We start from the raw sequence: 14,095 nt of genomic DNA, 5'->3' as shown, positions 1-14,095 counted from the left end.
ACTCTGAGACGCAAGAGTTCCTGTTATCTGCGTTTAAGGTGTATTTCATCCAAAGGGGATCACTATAGGTTTCCAGCTCCAGTAATCTACTAGCCATCTACACTTTTCCTTTAAAACATTATCCAGGCAGCAATCCAACTAGCCTTTGATGTTAAAACATCAAAGTAGAATATAACCCTGTCAAAATAAGAATGGTGGAACTGAAGTACCAAAACAATTATATCATTCATCTTCCTGAATCGGTCTCAAGACTTCTACTCAGCCTTGAATTTATAGTCTTTTCCGGGTGTATCAGTTTGTTTTCTGCTGAGAACCCCATCAAAAGAAAAATCTAGTGTTTTAACACAAAAAATAAAAACTCACCTAAGCCACTGCTGTCAGAATTATTGCTCCTCTGAGAAGACAAGGTATAAAGTGCAGTTTGCATGTGTGTGTGGCCTGACTTACTAGGTAGTGGCTCTTCCACTAGTTTTTTAACCTGGCCCTGTATACCCCCACCTTATAGTAATGTCACCTAGACCAGTGGTTCTCAAATTGGAGGACCCTAAAGTGGGTCAAGATCCCATTTTAATGGGGTTGCCAGAGCCAGCATTTGACTTGCTGAAAGCTGGCATGACGCAGCAGCCTGACCTCTATGCCCACACTCCGCCCCTCACCTCCTCGGGTCATGCAGCAGCTTTGTCATCTGTAGTATGATGGAGTTTGAGACCACCTCCCGTGGTGTAGCCTATCTTGCCTTGCTTCGCATAGGAGTCTGTTATGGTGGATTGGGTTTAAAAAAAATCAAAATATTTTGAGTCGAGTCTCTTATTGTACGCGTGAGACTGGTTAGCCTGTCAAAAGAAACAGTCAGATTGATTTTGCTGGATTTGCTCTTCACACACTCCCTTTGGCTATTACGTATAATTTAATTGTGCTTACAGCTTGACTGTTTAATAGTTTGGCTAGTATCTTGCCCGGCTTCAGAGGTTAGGCTTGAGGAGATATAATGTCTCCTTTGTAAAGACAGGTACGATGCAGGCCCTTCCCCTCTCTTACGTGACCTTGGCTGTCCTTCATAAAAGTCTCAAATTAAATTCATCTTAAGGGCCTTGTGGAGCTAGCTGATGCAGACTCTGAGCCATGGGTGATTTAATCAGGTTCTACTAACTTGAACACATATAAACAGTCTTTCACCTGTTCTTTTCTGGTAGGAGTTCCTTGCCTTTTGTTACTAGCATTATGCATCTGGTCACAAAATTGAAGCCAAAAAGCATTAAGTATTTCAGTCTTCTCCGCATCATCCATTATTTGCTCTCTTTTACTACTGCTTTATATAGATGTCAGATATTTATAGAACCTATTCTTAGTGCTTTTTATGACCCTAGGTAGATGTAACTCAGTTTAAGTCTTAGCACAAACTGTGCATGTTCTCAAGTGACTCATTTAATGTAGCTTTCGGCCAGGAGTGGTATGTTTCCATTGTATTTGAGGGGAACAGTGAGTTAGTGAAGTATCAGGAGCTTTTATAGTTGTGATTCCACAATGTCTGCATGTCTACTGCTCTTAAATCATATTTTTGTTTGCTCACAATTGTTCCATAGCCGAGGAGGCTTCAATCCCGAGGCAATATTGCTAGAGGACTTCAATCACAGGTAATGAAGCCGACCATCTCACCAGACGAGGGAGAAGCATCATTCAGAAAGAAAAGACTAGGACTAGGTCTACACTAGTAACATCTGTCTACAGAAGGTACTATCAGAACAGAGATTCCAACAAAACTTCCATCAGCAGATCACATCTACACATAAGTGGATTGATCTTTTGATCCGCTCTGTCAACAAAAGGGCCTCTGGAGCATCTACACAGCTTTTTTGTTAAGTTTGTCAACAAAATGCAGTGTGTGTGCGTGTGTGTGTTCCACAAGTTTTGTTGATAAAGCCCCTGTTTTGTTTACTAAACTCTAGCGGAGACATAGCCTAGGAGTACAAAATACTGGTGTAAAGAAGGAGGAATTTGCAAACGGGGGAAAATGATGAGAGTTTGTAAATAGCTACTCATTTAATTGAACATTTTCTGCTACCTAGATTCTGCCATTTTTCCCCCCTACAAAGCCGCTATGTTTGAGAGACGTTGTTTCTCAAGCCTATACCTATATATATAAAATCTTTGGGCCAGTTTCCTAGTTCAGATGGTGCAGAGCAGAGCTGGTTGTGCTGTAATCCTCTTCTAAATCTAGAACTGTTTGGATGATCTCTTCTTCCTCAATGTTTGGTCTTTGCTGCTGTGCTATAGGCCTCATCACAGAGCTGCTGCTTGCATCCATGAGGACGGCTAAAACATCTTCTCCCAGAGGGGGCTCACTTGAGTGTCTATGAACTCTGCTTAACTCACTCGCTAGAGCCAGCTGTCCTGCTAACTCCACTGTAGCCCAGCTGTTTGGATTCCCTACAAAAAGAAAAGGGAAAGTACGGTTACCTGCCTTTGCACAACTGTTGTTCAAGATGTGTTGCTCATAACCACTCCACTCTAGGTGTGTGTGCACCCATGTGTGCAGTTGCTGGAGATTTTTGCCATTGTAGTATCTGTAGGATGAGCTGTGGCACCCCCTTGAGCACCGCACTGGTATATTAGGTGCCACTGACCTCACAGCCTCTCAGTTCCCTTTTGCAGCAACTCCAACAGAGGGGTAGGTGATGGAATGGATGTGAGCAATACATCAAGGAATAGTAGTTATTAAAAGGTAACTTGTTTTTTCTTCTTGGAGTGCTTGCTCGGGAGATTCTATTTTAGGTGACTCAAAAGCAGTATCCTCAGAGGTGGGCTCAGAGTTCACAGTCTAGCAGCTTGCAGTACTTCTGTACTGAAGCCAGCAACATCCCATGCCTGCTGGATACATTCTAACTCCCTTAGACAAAGGGTCAATGGGCACAAAACAGACATCAAAACACTCCAGATCCACAAACCAGTTAGTCAACATTTTAATGGAATGGGGCATTCTGTCAATCACCTCAAGGTATGTGTGTTACTGAAGAGAAATTATCGCTCCGTTTTAGAGAGAGAAGTGGACGAGCTGACTTTTATATTCAAATTCGGCACATTAACACATGATTTAAATCATGATGGGAACTTTCTGAGTCACTATAGGGGCTCGTCTGCATACTTGACTCAATCTAATTCTTGACCCCCACCCCACCCCACCCCTCCACTCTCTGATTTGCTCACCTTGATTATCTTTTTCTGATTTGTCCTCCTTGCTTACTGTTTTTGGTTCTCTGTGCCTTAAATATTGAGTCTGTTCTGGTCTGGCTATGGGCTGAAGAAGTGGGTCTGTCCCACGAAAGCTCACCTAATAAACCATTTTGCTAGTCTTTTAAGTGCTACTTGACTGCTTTTTGTTTTGATAATGGAACTTGAATGTGTGGGCAGATGACCAGGCAACTGCCTTACAGCTTCTCTGGACAGGCACTTGGACTAGAAAAGCTGCTGGAGAGGCTTGCAGCCTGGTTGAGTACACAGTTACAATCATTGGAGAGGGTGCCTTCACCTGATCAGAGCAGCAGCAAATGCAGGCCGTGAGCCAAGAAGTTCTGTGAGCAGACCCTGGATGACCTTTCATCTAGTCAGCCACCAACATGAACAACTGGGTCAACTTGCAGAATGGTGTGGTCAGTTCAAGGTAGACAGCTAGCCCTCCCCTGACCTGCAGGGAAGGCAGTCTGTGCTCCTTCTATGACATATACAGCTCTGGGAAAAAAGACAACTAAAGCCGTGTCTACACATGCACGCTACTTCGAAGTAGCGGCACTAACTTCGAAATAGCGCCCGTCACGGCTACACATGTTGGGCGCTATTTCGATGTTAACATAAACGTTAGGCGACGAGACATCAAAGCCGCTAACCCCATGAGGGGATGGGAATAGCATCCTACTTCGAAATTGAACGTCGAAGTAGGGCACGTGTAGACGATCCGCGTCCCGCAACATCGAAATAGCGGGGTCCACCATGGTGGCCATCAGCTGAGGGGTTGAGAGACGCTCTCTCTCCAGCCCCTGCGGGGCTCTATGGTCACCGTGTGCAGCAGCCCTTAGCCCAGGGCTTCTGGCTGCTGCTGCTGCAGCTGGGGATCCATGCTGCATGCACAGGGTCTCCAACCAGTTGTCGGCTCTGTGGATCTTGTGTTGTTTAGTGCAACTGTGTCTGGGAGGGGCCCTTTAAGGGAGCGGCTTGCTGTTGAGTCCGCCCTGTCTGCAGCTGTACCTGGCACCCTTATTTCGATGTGTGCTACTTTGGCGTGTAGACGTTCCCTCGCAGCGCCTATTTCGATGTGGTGCTGTGCAACGTCGATGTTGAACATCAATGTTGCGAGCTCTGGAGGACGTGTAGCTGTTATTCATCGAAATAGCCTATTTCAATGTCGCTACATTGAAATAAGCTACTTCGATGTAGGCTTCACGTGTAGACGTAGCTTAAGTGTCCTGGTCCATATGAAACAGCCTGTTTTGGACAGGAAAGCTAGGTGTGGGCACAGCAGGACTTTATCCTAGTGAAATGCCAGGTAGGCCTGACATAAGCACACTAAAATCTCACAGACACAGCAGGCAGATATTACAACAAGGAGTGCGACCCTCCAGGCCAGGTAAAGGATTGAGCAAGAAGGCAGAGGCTTGAAGGGAAGCCCCATGAACTGCATCAGCATAAGAGTCAGGCCCTGCAGAGGAATGGAGTCCCTACATCAAGTACTGTGGCACTCTAGCCCTGGAGAAACCTGGCAGTCACAGCCTGCATGAAAACCACCCTACTCTCCAACAGCAGGTGGAAGGCCAAGAGAGCAGCCCCGTAAACCATGGCAGATGAAAGCGCTAGGCCTCAGAGCCAGAGACGCTGAATGTAGCTCAGGATTAACTGCAGCAAATCCCACTTGGGCCAAATGCATTTATTTGAAATCCAGCAAGCAAACAGATTCCACTGACCAGGAAGGTCACTAATCTGGTGGGCACCAGCCAAGCACTCCTGCTTCTCTGCATTTAGCCATGCAGCAGTCCATACCAGTTAACGTAATGGTCAACTTAATCGCTAAGTACCTACAAACTATATGCAAAGATGGCAGCCAATGCAAGACAAGGTGCTCCAACAAACCATCATGGGCAGTAAGAAGGAACTGAGGACGCAGGACATGCAGAGCCTAATATACCGGCTCATGAACATGGCACTCAAGGGGTGCCTCAGCCAGCCCTAAAGGTACCATTATGGCAAAATCTCCAACAGCAGTGCATATGGGCCTGTCCACACCAGGAGTGGAATCAACATGTGTGGAAGGGAGGGACGGACAGACGGAGGGACGGACAGAGTGTGCAGTACCAGACATTTATCAATACTTAATTTTATGAGCCAGCATGTTGCTGATTCACTGAGCTGAGCAGGTAGAGGGTACAGTTGTATATATTGGCAAAAAGGTGGCTGGTGTCTACCAGAGTACCAAGGTTTGAGAGCACACAGAAGTGTCATTGGTATAGAGCTGCAAGTGTGAAAATGCTTTTTTATCCATCCTGTCCCAATCAAAGATTCTCCTACAATGAAAATTGGGCTCCTCGTTGCAACTGCCACTGCATGTACCATGGTGAGAAGGTTGAAGAGCCAAACTAGGATGGTCTCACTTGTTCAGTGCTACAGCTGGCAGAGACAAGGAATATGGCTTATAAACCCAGACTACATGGCAGAGAAGGACTTAATTTCCATCTTTCCCTAACCAGGCTGAGGTTTCCGTGTCCTGCCCCACTACCCAGTGAAAGTCCTCCCTGAGTAGTGAGTGTTCTGAGAGGTCTGAGTCTGGTTTTGGAAGTAAGTGAGTACAGCCCTGAGCAGATCTTTGCCCCGAGGGAGGTGTGGCTAGTTTAGGAGTTACTACAGCAGGCTTTGGGTCTGCAGGTGTATAGTAACTGGGGCAGGATGCTTGTCTTGATAATATTAACTGGGTGCAACTTTTTCAGGCCTTTTGACATGGTCTTCAGCAGGACTGAGGGATGGCACACGTCTAGCATAAACCTGCAGAGGAAGAGGACAGGGTAGTCAGTCAGCAGTCACCTACTCCCCTGTGATGGGTGCGTGGCCCTGAGACATGCCTGGGCTAGAGAAGCTTGGGATGATTGCTAGCAAGGCTGGCAGGAGAGGGGCACAGGTTGGAATGTGGTGGATCACCACTGTGTGCAAGCCAGGGTGTAAGAGCTGGGAAACAGGCTAGGGCAGAAGAATTGCCATTTCTGGTGTGTATGCTCATTCTCGATACAAGAATGCCCTCCCCAGCATGTCTGGCCCCGGGGGGAGGAGCACTGATTTGCTATCAGGCACATCAGGAGCAGTAAAAGTGGTGAGCTAATAGTACTTAAGACTTAAATCTTCTGTATCTCTGTAGAGCAGTTCTATCATGCAGACCCAGCTTCCCTGCTCCCCGAGCTGGACGCAGCACCTCTCGGCTGACAGGGTAGTTTAGCCTCAATGTCAAATCAGTGCTTGACTTTTTTTTTGCTGAGAATACTCCTCATGCTGCCAACTGGGGGCAGTGGCCATACACCCAGAATGAACAGGGCTGGGACACCAAACCCCTTTCATCTAGTTCACCATGCAGCTATTGGTTATTAGTAACAGTCATGCCTGATCTCTCGGGCTTGAACAGGTGGCTTAGATGCAAACAGCTCCATTTCCTGTTGTCGGTCCCCTTACCTATATACATCCTCAAAATCCCCTGTAGAGAAGGGTGAGGTGATGTTCTAAAAAATCCCATCTACCCTGCGTAGGAAGAAAAGCAGAGCTTTGCACTCACCAGGCGTGCCAGGAAGAGGCTGTGGAATGTCTTGGGGGACATCGTGGACAACTACATTTGCTTCTGACTTCAGGCATCTTTCAGCATGTTTACTAGACAAAACAGATGGTTATTGGCTCTCTGGACAAGCTGCACTATGGAAGTTTGTCAACGGATGACAGAAAAAAAAAAACTTTAAAAACACAAGGACTGAACATAGGGCACACATTCAAATGAAGCTCTAATGACAGTTTTCAGAGGGGTCGCTCTTTAGTCTGTTTCAGTAGAAACTAGGAGTCCTGTGACACCTTATAGACTACCAATATGCCACTATTTGGGACCAGCAGTTAAGAGCCCCCAGCTGTGGAGCTTGGAGCAGCACAGGGAGATTAGACCCACCTCCACAAGTCTCCTCTAGTGATCTTAAGGTATGGAGCTGCTGCCCAGCCGTATAGCTTCCTGCAGCAGGGAGAGGTAGCCAGGATGGATCTGGTTTCCCACCCCCACCCCACTTCTCTCTGCAACAAGCCATGCAGGCAGAGCATGTCCCGAGCTTCTACTAAGCTACTATCTGAGCTTTTGGAGGAAAACACTCTTGCACATATCTTCTCAGATGTTCCTTCCTCTCAGATGTCTTGAAACTGGACACCCTGACCAAGCAAGCACATGTTCTAACCATATTCATGACAAACAACTGAATATAAACTGTACCTTGCATGCCCTTTCCGCCATCTCTCACTGTCCCTCAGAGTTCTTGGAAGTTGTCGATCAGGCACAAGAATGGAAGAACATAGCCAAGTATTTTCCTTGCTTGTCAATGGTTCTCTCTTTGGGCATAAGGGATTTGGGGCAACGTTTACTGGAATAAGGTTTGGCTTGAAAACAGGATTCTCTTTTTCCAGGGCACCGGAGACGGGTGCAGACTGGTCGAGGTAGGAAGATAAGGTAGAGGTAGGATCTCTTCTGTAACTAACTCTGTTCATTTGGGGCAAGGAGGAAAGTGTCTCTGTCTGCAAGTCTGAGTTCTGTTTATTGATAGAGTCTTCTGAATGGTGGAAAGGAGCTATGAGATCTTCAAAGGCCCTGTCTATAGCTGCAGTCAGTTCCCTCCTGCATCTCCTTAGTTTTTCTGACATCTCATCTAAAAGTGACGAGGCTCCTAATTACACACTGTAAGTAAACAAACTACAGTAAGAATAAATTACATCAGTACCCCCCCAAAAAAGTGAAGCAAATAAATAAGCAGTTTGCAGTCTCAGGAAAGGCAAGATAAATAATAGCATGGATTTGTCACGAATAGCTGATATCAAACTAACCTAATAGCTTTGTTTGAAAGGATGATAAGCTTTGTTAATGGGAGGGAAGCAGTAGATGTGGTATATCTTAGCTTTAATAAGGCTTTCAGTGCTGTCTCCCATGAGTCTTATAAACAAAGTAGGGAAGTAAAACTTGGACCTACTATAAGGGGATACAAAACTGATTGGAAAACCATTCCCACAGAGTTCTTATCTGTGGTTCAGTCAGGCAGGCAGGCATATAGGGTGAGATTCCACAAAGATATTAATATCTTTATCCAGCGATTTAGAGAGTACACCTGTGAAATTTGTAGATGATACCCCACTGGGAAGGGTTGCAAGTGCTTTGAAGGATAAGATTAAAATTCAAAATGATCCAGACAAACTGGAAAAATGGCCTGAGGTAAATAAGATGAAGTTAGTAAGGACAAATATGAAGTACGCCACTAAGCAAGGAACAATCAGTTTCACACATACACAGTGAGAAATGACTACTTAGGAAGGAGTGCTGCAGAAAGAGAGCGGGGCGGGGATCATAGTGGATCACAAGTTAAATAGGAATCAACAGGGTAATACTATTGCAAAAGAGGCACACAGTCTGGTATGCATTTGCAAGAGTGGTGTAAGCGAGACACGGGAAGTAATTCTTCTTTGCACTGAATAGGCCTCAGCTGGAGTACTGCGTCCATTCTGGGCAACACACTTCAGGTTGATGTGGACGAATTGGAGGAGAGCAAGAAAAATGAGTGAAGGTCTGCAAAACGTGACCTACGAGGAAAGACTGAAAAACTTGGGTCTGTCTAGTCTGGAAAAGAGAAGACTGAGGTGGGGATGGGACATTATAACTACTTCCAAGTTATATAATAGGTTGTTACAGGGCAAAGAGAAATATTGTTCTCATTAACCTGCGAGGACAGGTCAAGAAGCAATGGGCTTCAGTTGCGGCAAGGGAGGTTTAGGTTGGACATTAGGAAAAAGACTTAACTATCAGGGTGGTCAAACACTGAAATAAATTGTCCAGGGACTCTCCTTCACTGGAGATTTTTGAAAGAGATTAGAGGCAACGTGTGCCCAGTATGGTCTTGATAGTGCTTGGTTGTGCTGTGAGTGCAGGGACTGAGTTAGAAAACTTCTGATGTGTCTTTCAGTCCTGTGCTTATATAAGTAAGGGCTTGTCTTCACTGTTGGAAAGAGTCATTATTTACCTGGAGGTAGCTAACATGAGTGAGCTATTTCTAGGTAAAACACAGTGAAGGGGGGGCTGTGGACTAAACTGGACCGGGTCACCAACGGGCACAGCTACAAGGCTGATCTCTAGTTCATTGTGTGGCAAGAGCAAAGTGCCTGCTGTTCACTGTGTTTATATCTCAGGACAGCTCATGCACATTAGTTACCTTGAGACAAAAAAATGCCACTTCTCTTGCAGTGCAGACAAAGCACTAACATAAGTAACAGTGTAAAATATAATTCCAGGTGAGGGTGCTAGAGACGAAGGGGTCATCTCCAGTACATCCAGGTACTGCCCGACAAGACAGCAGTATTTTTGCATGAGAATGTTTCTGTTGCAAAGTACTTCCCTGGTGTGCTAGTTCAGTAATCCAGAAACATCACATTATTAAGACACCTTACTGTTCATCTCCTCATTTGCTTTCTAGCTGTAGAATTTAAGTAGTATCCCCAGTGCATTCAAGTGCCACTGTACAGCTCAGTTAGTTGTATTGGGTTTCCCTCACTCCTCTCTCCTTTATCCCTTCTGTTAGATGTTGGATTGTGCTGGCACACCTATAGAAGCATCACTGTCTGACTCATTGCAATGTAGAAATGTGCATACATTACATAGGCCTTTTTTCCTAACAAACGTATACATTTGCACATGCACAGCTAAGCCCTGCTGCTTCAGAAACCAGACAGTTTTCAGAGGTCACATGGATGCCCAATTTGAGCATCTATAGCTAGGAAATATGTTTTACCACACAGACAACTCCCTAAGGTCTGACTGCATCAGTCATCATCTGCATCCGATGCACAGCAACTGACGCCCATTTAAAAAGCTGGGTGAAGTTAGTCTGCTCCTGCTGAAGGAAGGAACTTCCCACAGAAATCCAATCATGGGGCATTCCAATGCTCCACTTACAGGCTGTCCAAACATCACCTGAGGGTGGGAGCGAAGTATCCAGACACCATCAATGACTCCGTCCTGGAGAAACTAGTCCTGGAACCCACCAGGCAGAAGCTATTCTTGATTTAGTCCCCAGAGGAGCAAAGGTTCTGATCCTATCAGGGACTGTAGTTGCACCACTCAGTGATAGCAACCCAAGTGTGGTTAAATTTAACATCCTAATGTTGTTGGGGGGAGGAACGCAAAGAAACCCACCCCAGTACCATTTAACTTCAAAAATGGAGCTACACGAACACAAGGAAACTAGATTAGCAGGAACTAAAGAAAGTCACAAGGGTGCAATACCTGTATAGTCCATAGAAAGTATTTTAAAGCACCACAGTAGAGGCTCAAACATTCCGTACGCCCTAGATACAAGAGACGGTGTAAGAAGATCAGAAAATGCCGCTGTAGCTAAACAGCAGAATAAAAGACTGAGCTGGAGGCTGTGACAGGGCAACTCACCGCTGCAGCAACTCCTGCTGACTCTCCTGGGCATTAGTTCTGCTAGCTCGCATTCCGTCGCCCTCGGGTGGCTTGCCTGCCGTCGTGTCTGCTCCTAGACTCATCTGATGAGGCAGGTCTTTGCCCACGAAAGCTTACACTCCAAAATCTCTCTTAGTCTGTCAGGTGCCACCAGGCTTCTTGTTTTGAAGATACAGACTAACGCAGCTCACCTTCCGATCCTAGATGCATGTTGTTCCAAGGGACACAGCCCTCTGGCCACATCACATTGTGGTCTCCCTACATCCGGGGCACTGCTGCCTGCTGTCCAGCCACTTCCCTCAGGGGCAGCTGCTGCCAATTCAGTCCGCTTCTTCAGGGGTGATGGTGGGAAGATCCAGGCCAACTGCTGTGGCCCAGGGATCTTATGGATGGCCACCGCTTGCTGCATCCCCTCCAACCTCTCAGCACCTTTCCTGGGGCCCCCTCCCTGTGGCCCCAGCTCCTCTTTGTCCCTGCCTCAGGCCCTCAGCCTGCAAATCCCCGCAGCCACCCAGAAGCAGCCTTCAGCGCCTCTCCCCAGTCACGGCTGGCAGCACTGTGCTCTCAGGGGTGCTAGTGGGGCCATCCTCTTACCAAGAGCTTGGTCTTCCCTGCTCAGGCTCCAGGCAGCTACTGAATTCTGCTCTGCCTGGCAGCTTTACTTATATGGGCCTGATGGGCCTTGACTGGCTAGCTGCTGCATGACCTCACTAGGGCTCTATCAACCCCTTAATGCCCACTGTGGGACAGACAACCCATCACACAGGCAAAAATGGACACGTTACAAAGTGGAAGAGACAGCCTGCTGAGGCAGATGGATAAAAAGCACATACTCTGGGAAGTCAGGTGTAATCAGGCAGGCCAAAAAAAAGGATAAAGCTCTCAGAAGCAGGAAGCCGCCAAACCACCTGTGGGACCACTAGATGCTCACAATGCAACAGGAGCACTAAAGGATGTGAAGGCCATTGCAGAGAAACTAAATGAATTATTTAATTGGTCTTCACTGCAGATGACAAATCTGAAGCTCTGTCTCAGAGTGAACGATGCAGCATTGCTGTAGCTGTTTCAGTCCTGGGATATTAATTAGCATGGTGGGCGAGATAATAGCTTGTATTGGTGAGAGACAAGCTAGTGTGCTCAAACAGACCTTTTTTTTCCATCGCCAGAAGAAATTCTGGCAGTTACAACCTGGTGAGCCTAATTTCAGTACCAGCCAACTTGGTTGAAACTATAGCATTGAATAGCATTATCGATACACCTATGAATGTGATACATTGGGGTTGTGTTAACACAGCTTCTGTCATAGTGCCTCAACATGGGTGATCCAGTGGGTACAATGTACTTGGACTTGAAAAAAACCTTTAACCAGCTCCCTCACCAACACCGCTTAGGTAAATAAGTAGTCATGGGGTAAAAGAGCGAGTAGCTCATTGATCACTTACCGGTTAAAAGAACAAGCATAGGACTAAACAGTGAGTTTTCACAGTGGTAAGAGGTAAGTAACAAGGCCCCTCGAGGATCTGTACTGGGCCCTGTGCTGTTCAGCACATTAATTCATGATCTGGAAGAGGAAAATTTGCAGATGATACTAAATTACTCAATAGGTCCACCGAAGATCTGCTAAGCATTGCAAAAGGTATCTCAGGAAATGGGACAACGAAAGTGGCAGATGAAATTTAATTTCTATATGTCCAAAATGCACACTGGGAAAAAATAATCCCAACTGTATGCACAAAATGATGGGGTCTAAATCAGCTGTTACCATTCAAAAGCTCTTGGCATCATTGTACAGCTCTCTGCAAACATCCACGCAGTGCACGGTGGCAGTTGAAAACGAGACCAGAATTTTGGGATTCATTAGGAAAGGGATAGAGAAGGCATATAATGCCATGCCCTGTACTGAGCAACATCAAAGCCAGCATGATGGCAGGATGCAACATTTTGCCAGATTTCCTGAAACACTCAGGTGTCTGGCTGATGGGCTTGCTCATATGCTCAGGGTCTAAGTTATCACCATATTTGGGATCAGGAAGTCATTTTCCTGGGCAAGATTGGCAGAGCCCCCAGGGGTGAGGGGTAAGACTTCATCTTCCTCTGCAGCATGTAACACAGGTCACTTGCAGATTTAAACTTGGGTAAACTGTGTCTTTAAATGGAGACTTCTGGCACTTCAACCAGAGTTTCGGGGCATACTGTGGGAGTGGGCGGCTGCGATTCCATGGTGTGCAAAGTGCAGGAGGTCAGATGAGATGATCAGGTTGGTCTCCACTGGCCTTAGAGTCTATGAGAAAAAAAATCCAACCTTGATTTAAAACTCCTAAGGGCGGACTAGTTTCCTCTTCAACCTGTGAGAAAAGGAGAGCACCAGCAAGGAGCCGGAGTGCATAGAATGAATTTTGTACAAATTTACAAATCAATTAGTTAAAATTAATTTTAAAAGGGTCCGTGAAGATCAATGAAGATATTAAAACACAGCAGGGCCCAAAACATCCCTCCTTATGCTTTCCAGCATCACTGTGAACCACTGATAACCACACTCTGGGAATGGCTTTCCAACCCCTTAAGCACCCACTTTATAGTAGCTCCAGCTGTATTTCATTTCCTTTGTTTATGAAAGCATCAAGGGAGACTGCATCTAGAGCCTTACTAAAGTCAAGCTATCCCACTGCTGCTGCTTTTCCCGCTGTAAGGCTTGGTACACTATCCAAAGCTACGTCTACACGTGAATGCTACAGCGAAGTAGCTTATTTCGATGTAGCGACATCGAAATAGTCTATTTCGATCAATAACATCTACACGTCCTCCAGGGCTGGCAACGTTGACGTTCAACTTCGACGTTGGGCAGCACCACATCGAAATAGGCGCTGTGAGGGAACGTCTACACACCAAAGTAGCACACATTGAAATAAGGGTGCCAGGCACAGCTGCAGACAGGGTCACAGGGCGGACTCAACAGCAAGCCGCTCCCTTAAAGGGCCCCTCCCAGACACAGTTGCACTAAACAACACAAGATCCACAGAGCCGACAACTGGTTGCAGACCCTGTGCATGCAGCATGGATCCCCAGCTGCCGCAGCAGCAGCCAGAAACCCTGGGCCAAGGGCTGCTGCACACGGTGACCATAGAGCCCCGCAGAGGCTGGAGAGAGAGCGTCTCTCAACCCTTCAGCTGATGGCCACCATGGCGGACCCCGCTATTTCGATGTTGCGGGACGCGGATCGTCTACACGTGCCCTACTTCAACGTTCAACTTCAAAGTAGGGCGCTATTCCCATCCCCTCATGGGGTTAGCGGCTTCGACGTCTCACCAACTAACGTCGATGTTAACATCGAAATAGCGCCCAACACGTGTAGCCGTGACGGGCGCAATTTCGAAGTTA

The 14,095-nt window shown here is 46.5% G+C and overlaps 1 protein-coding gene across 2 annotated transcripts; it reads right to left on the bottom strand.

The window, feature by feature from the left end:
* Positions 1-1,016: 1,016 nt before the first annotated feature.
* Positions 1,017-11,328, bottom strand: C11H3orf62 (chromosome 11 C3orf62 homolog). 2 transcript variants are annotated; one of them, XM_075005100.1, is made up of 5 exons: positions 10,697-11,299; positions 10,538-10,599; positions 7,490-7,948; positions 6,800-6,891; positions 1,017-2,427 (listed from the first exon to the last, which is right to left on the bottom strand). In XM_075005100.1, the coding sequence occupies exons 3-5, from the start codon at positions 7,912-7,914 to the stop codon at positions 2,162-2,164; spliced, it is 783 nt and encodes a 260-aa protein (XP_074861201.1). In that variant the 5' UTR covers positions 7,915-7,948; positions 10,538-10,599; positions 10,697-11,299; the 3' UTR covers positions 1,017-2,161. The 2 variants fall into 2 exon arrangements, 1 of the variants encoding a protein (XP_074861201.1); XR_012646958.1 differs by lacking the exons at positions 7,490-7,948; positions 10,538-10,599; positions 10,697-11,299 and adding an exon at positions 11,312-11,328 and having other exon boundaries at positions 2,285-6,024.
* Between the last annotated feature and the right edge of the window lie 2,767 nt (positions 11,329-14,095).

Source organism: Carettochelys insculpta, chromosome 11 (assembly GCF_033958435.1).
Source record: "Carettochelys insculpta isolate YL-2023 chromosome 11, ASM3395843v1, whole genome shotgun sequence".
Taxonomy (NCBI): Eukaryota; Metazoa; Chordata; order Testudines; family Carettochelyidae; genus Carettochelys; species Carettochelys insculpta.
This window is presented reverse-complemented; position numbering and strand designations above follow the sequence as displayed.

Coding starts and splice junctions, on each gene's coding strand:
- C11H3orf62 (XM_075005100.1), bottom strand. CDS start 7,914: ATGTCAGAAAAACTAAGGAGATGCAGGAGGGAACTGACTGCAGCTATA. Junction 6,892..7,489: donor TGGCGGAAAGGGCATGCAAG/GTACAGTTTATA, acceptor TGTTTTGTCTAG/TAAACATGCTGAAAGATGCC. Junction 2,428..6,799: donor GCCTCTTCCTGGCACGCCTG/GTGAGTGCAAAG, acceptor TTCTTTTTGTAG/GGAATCCAAACAGCTGGGCT.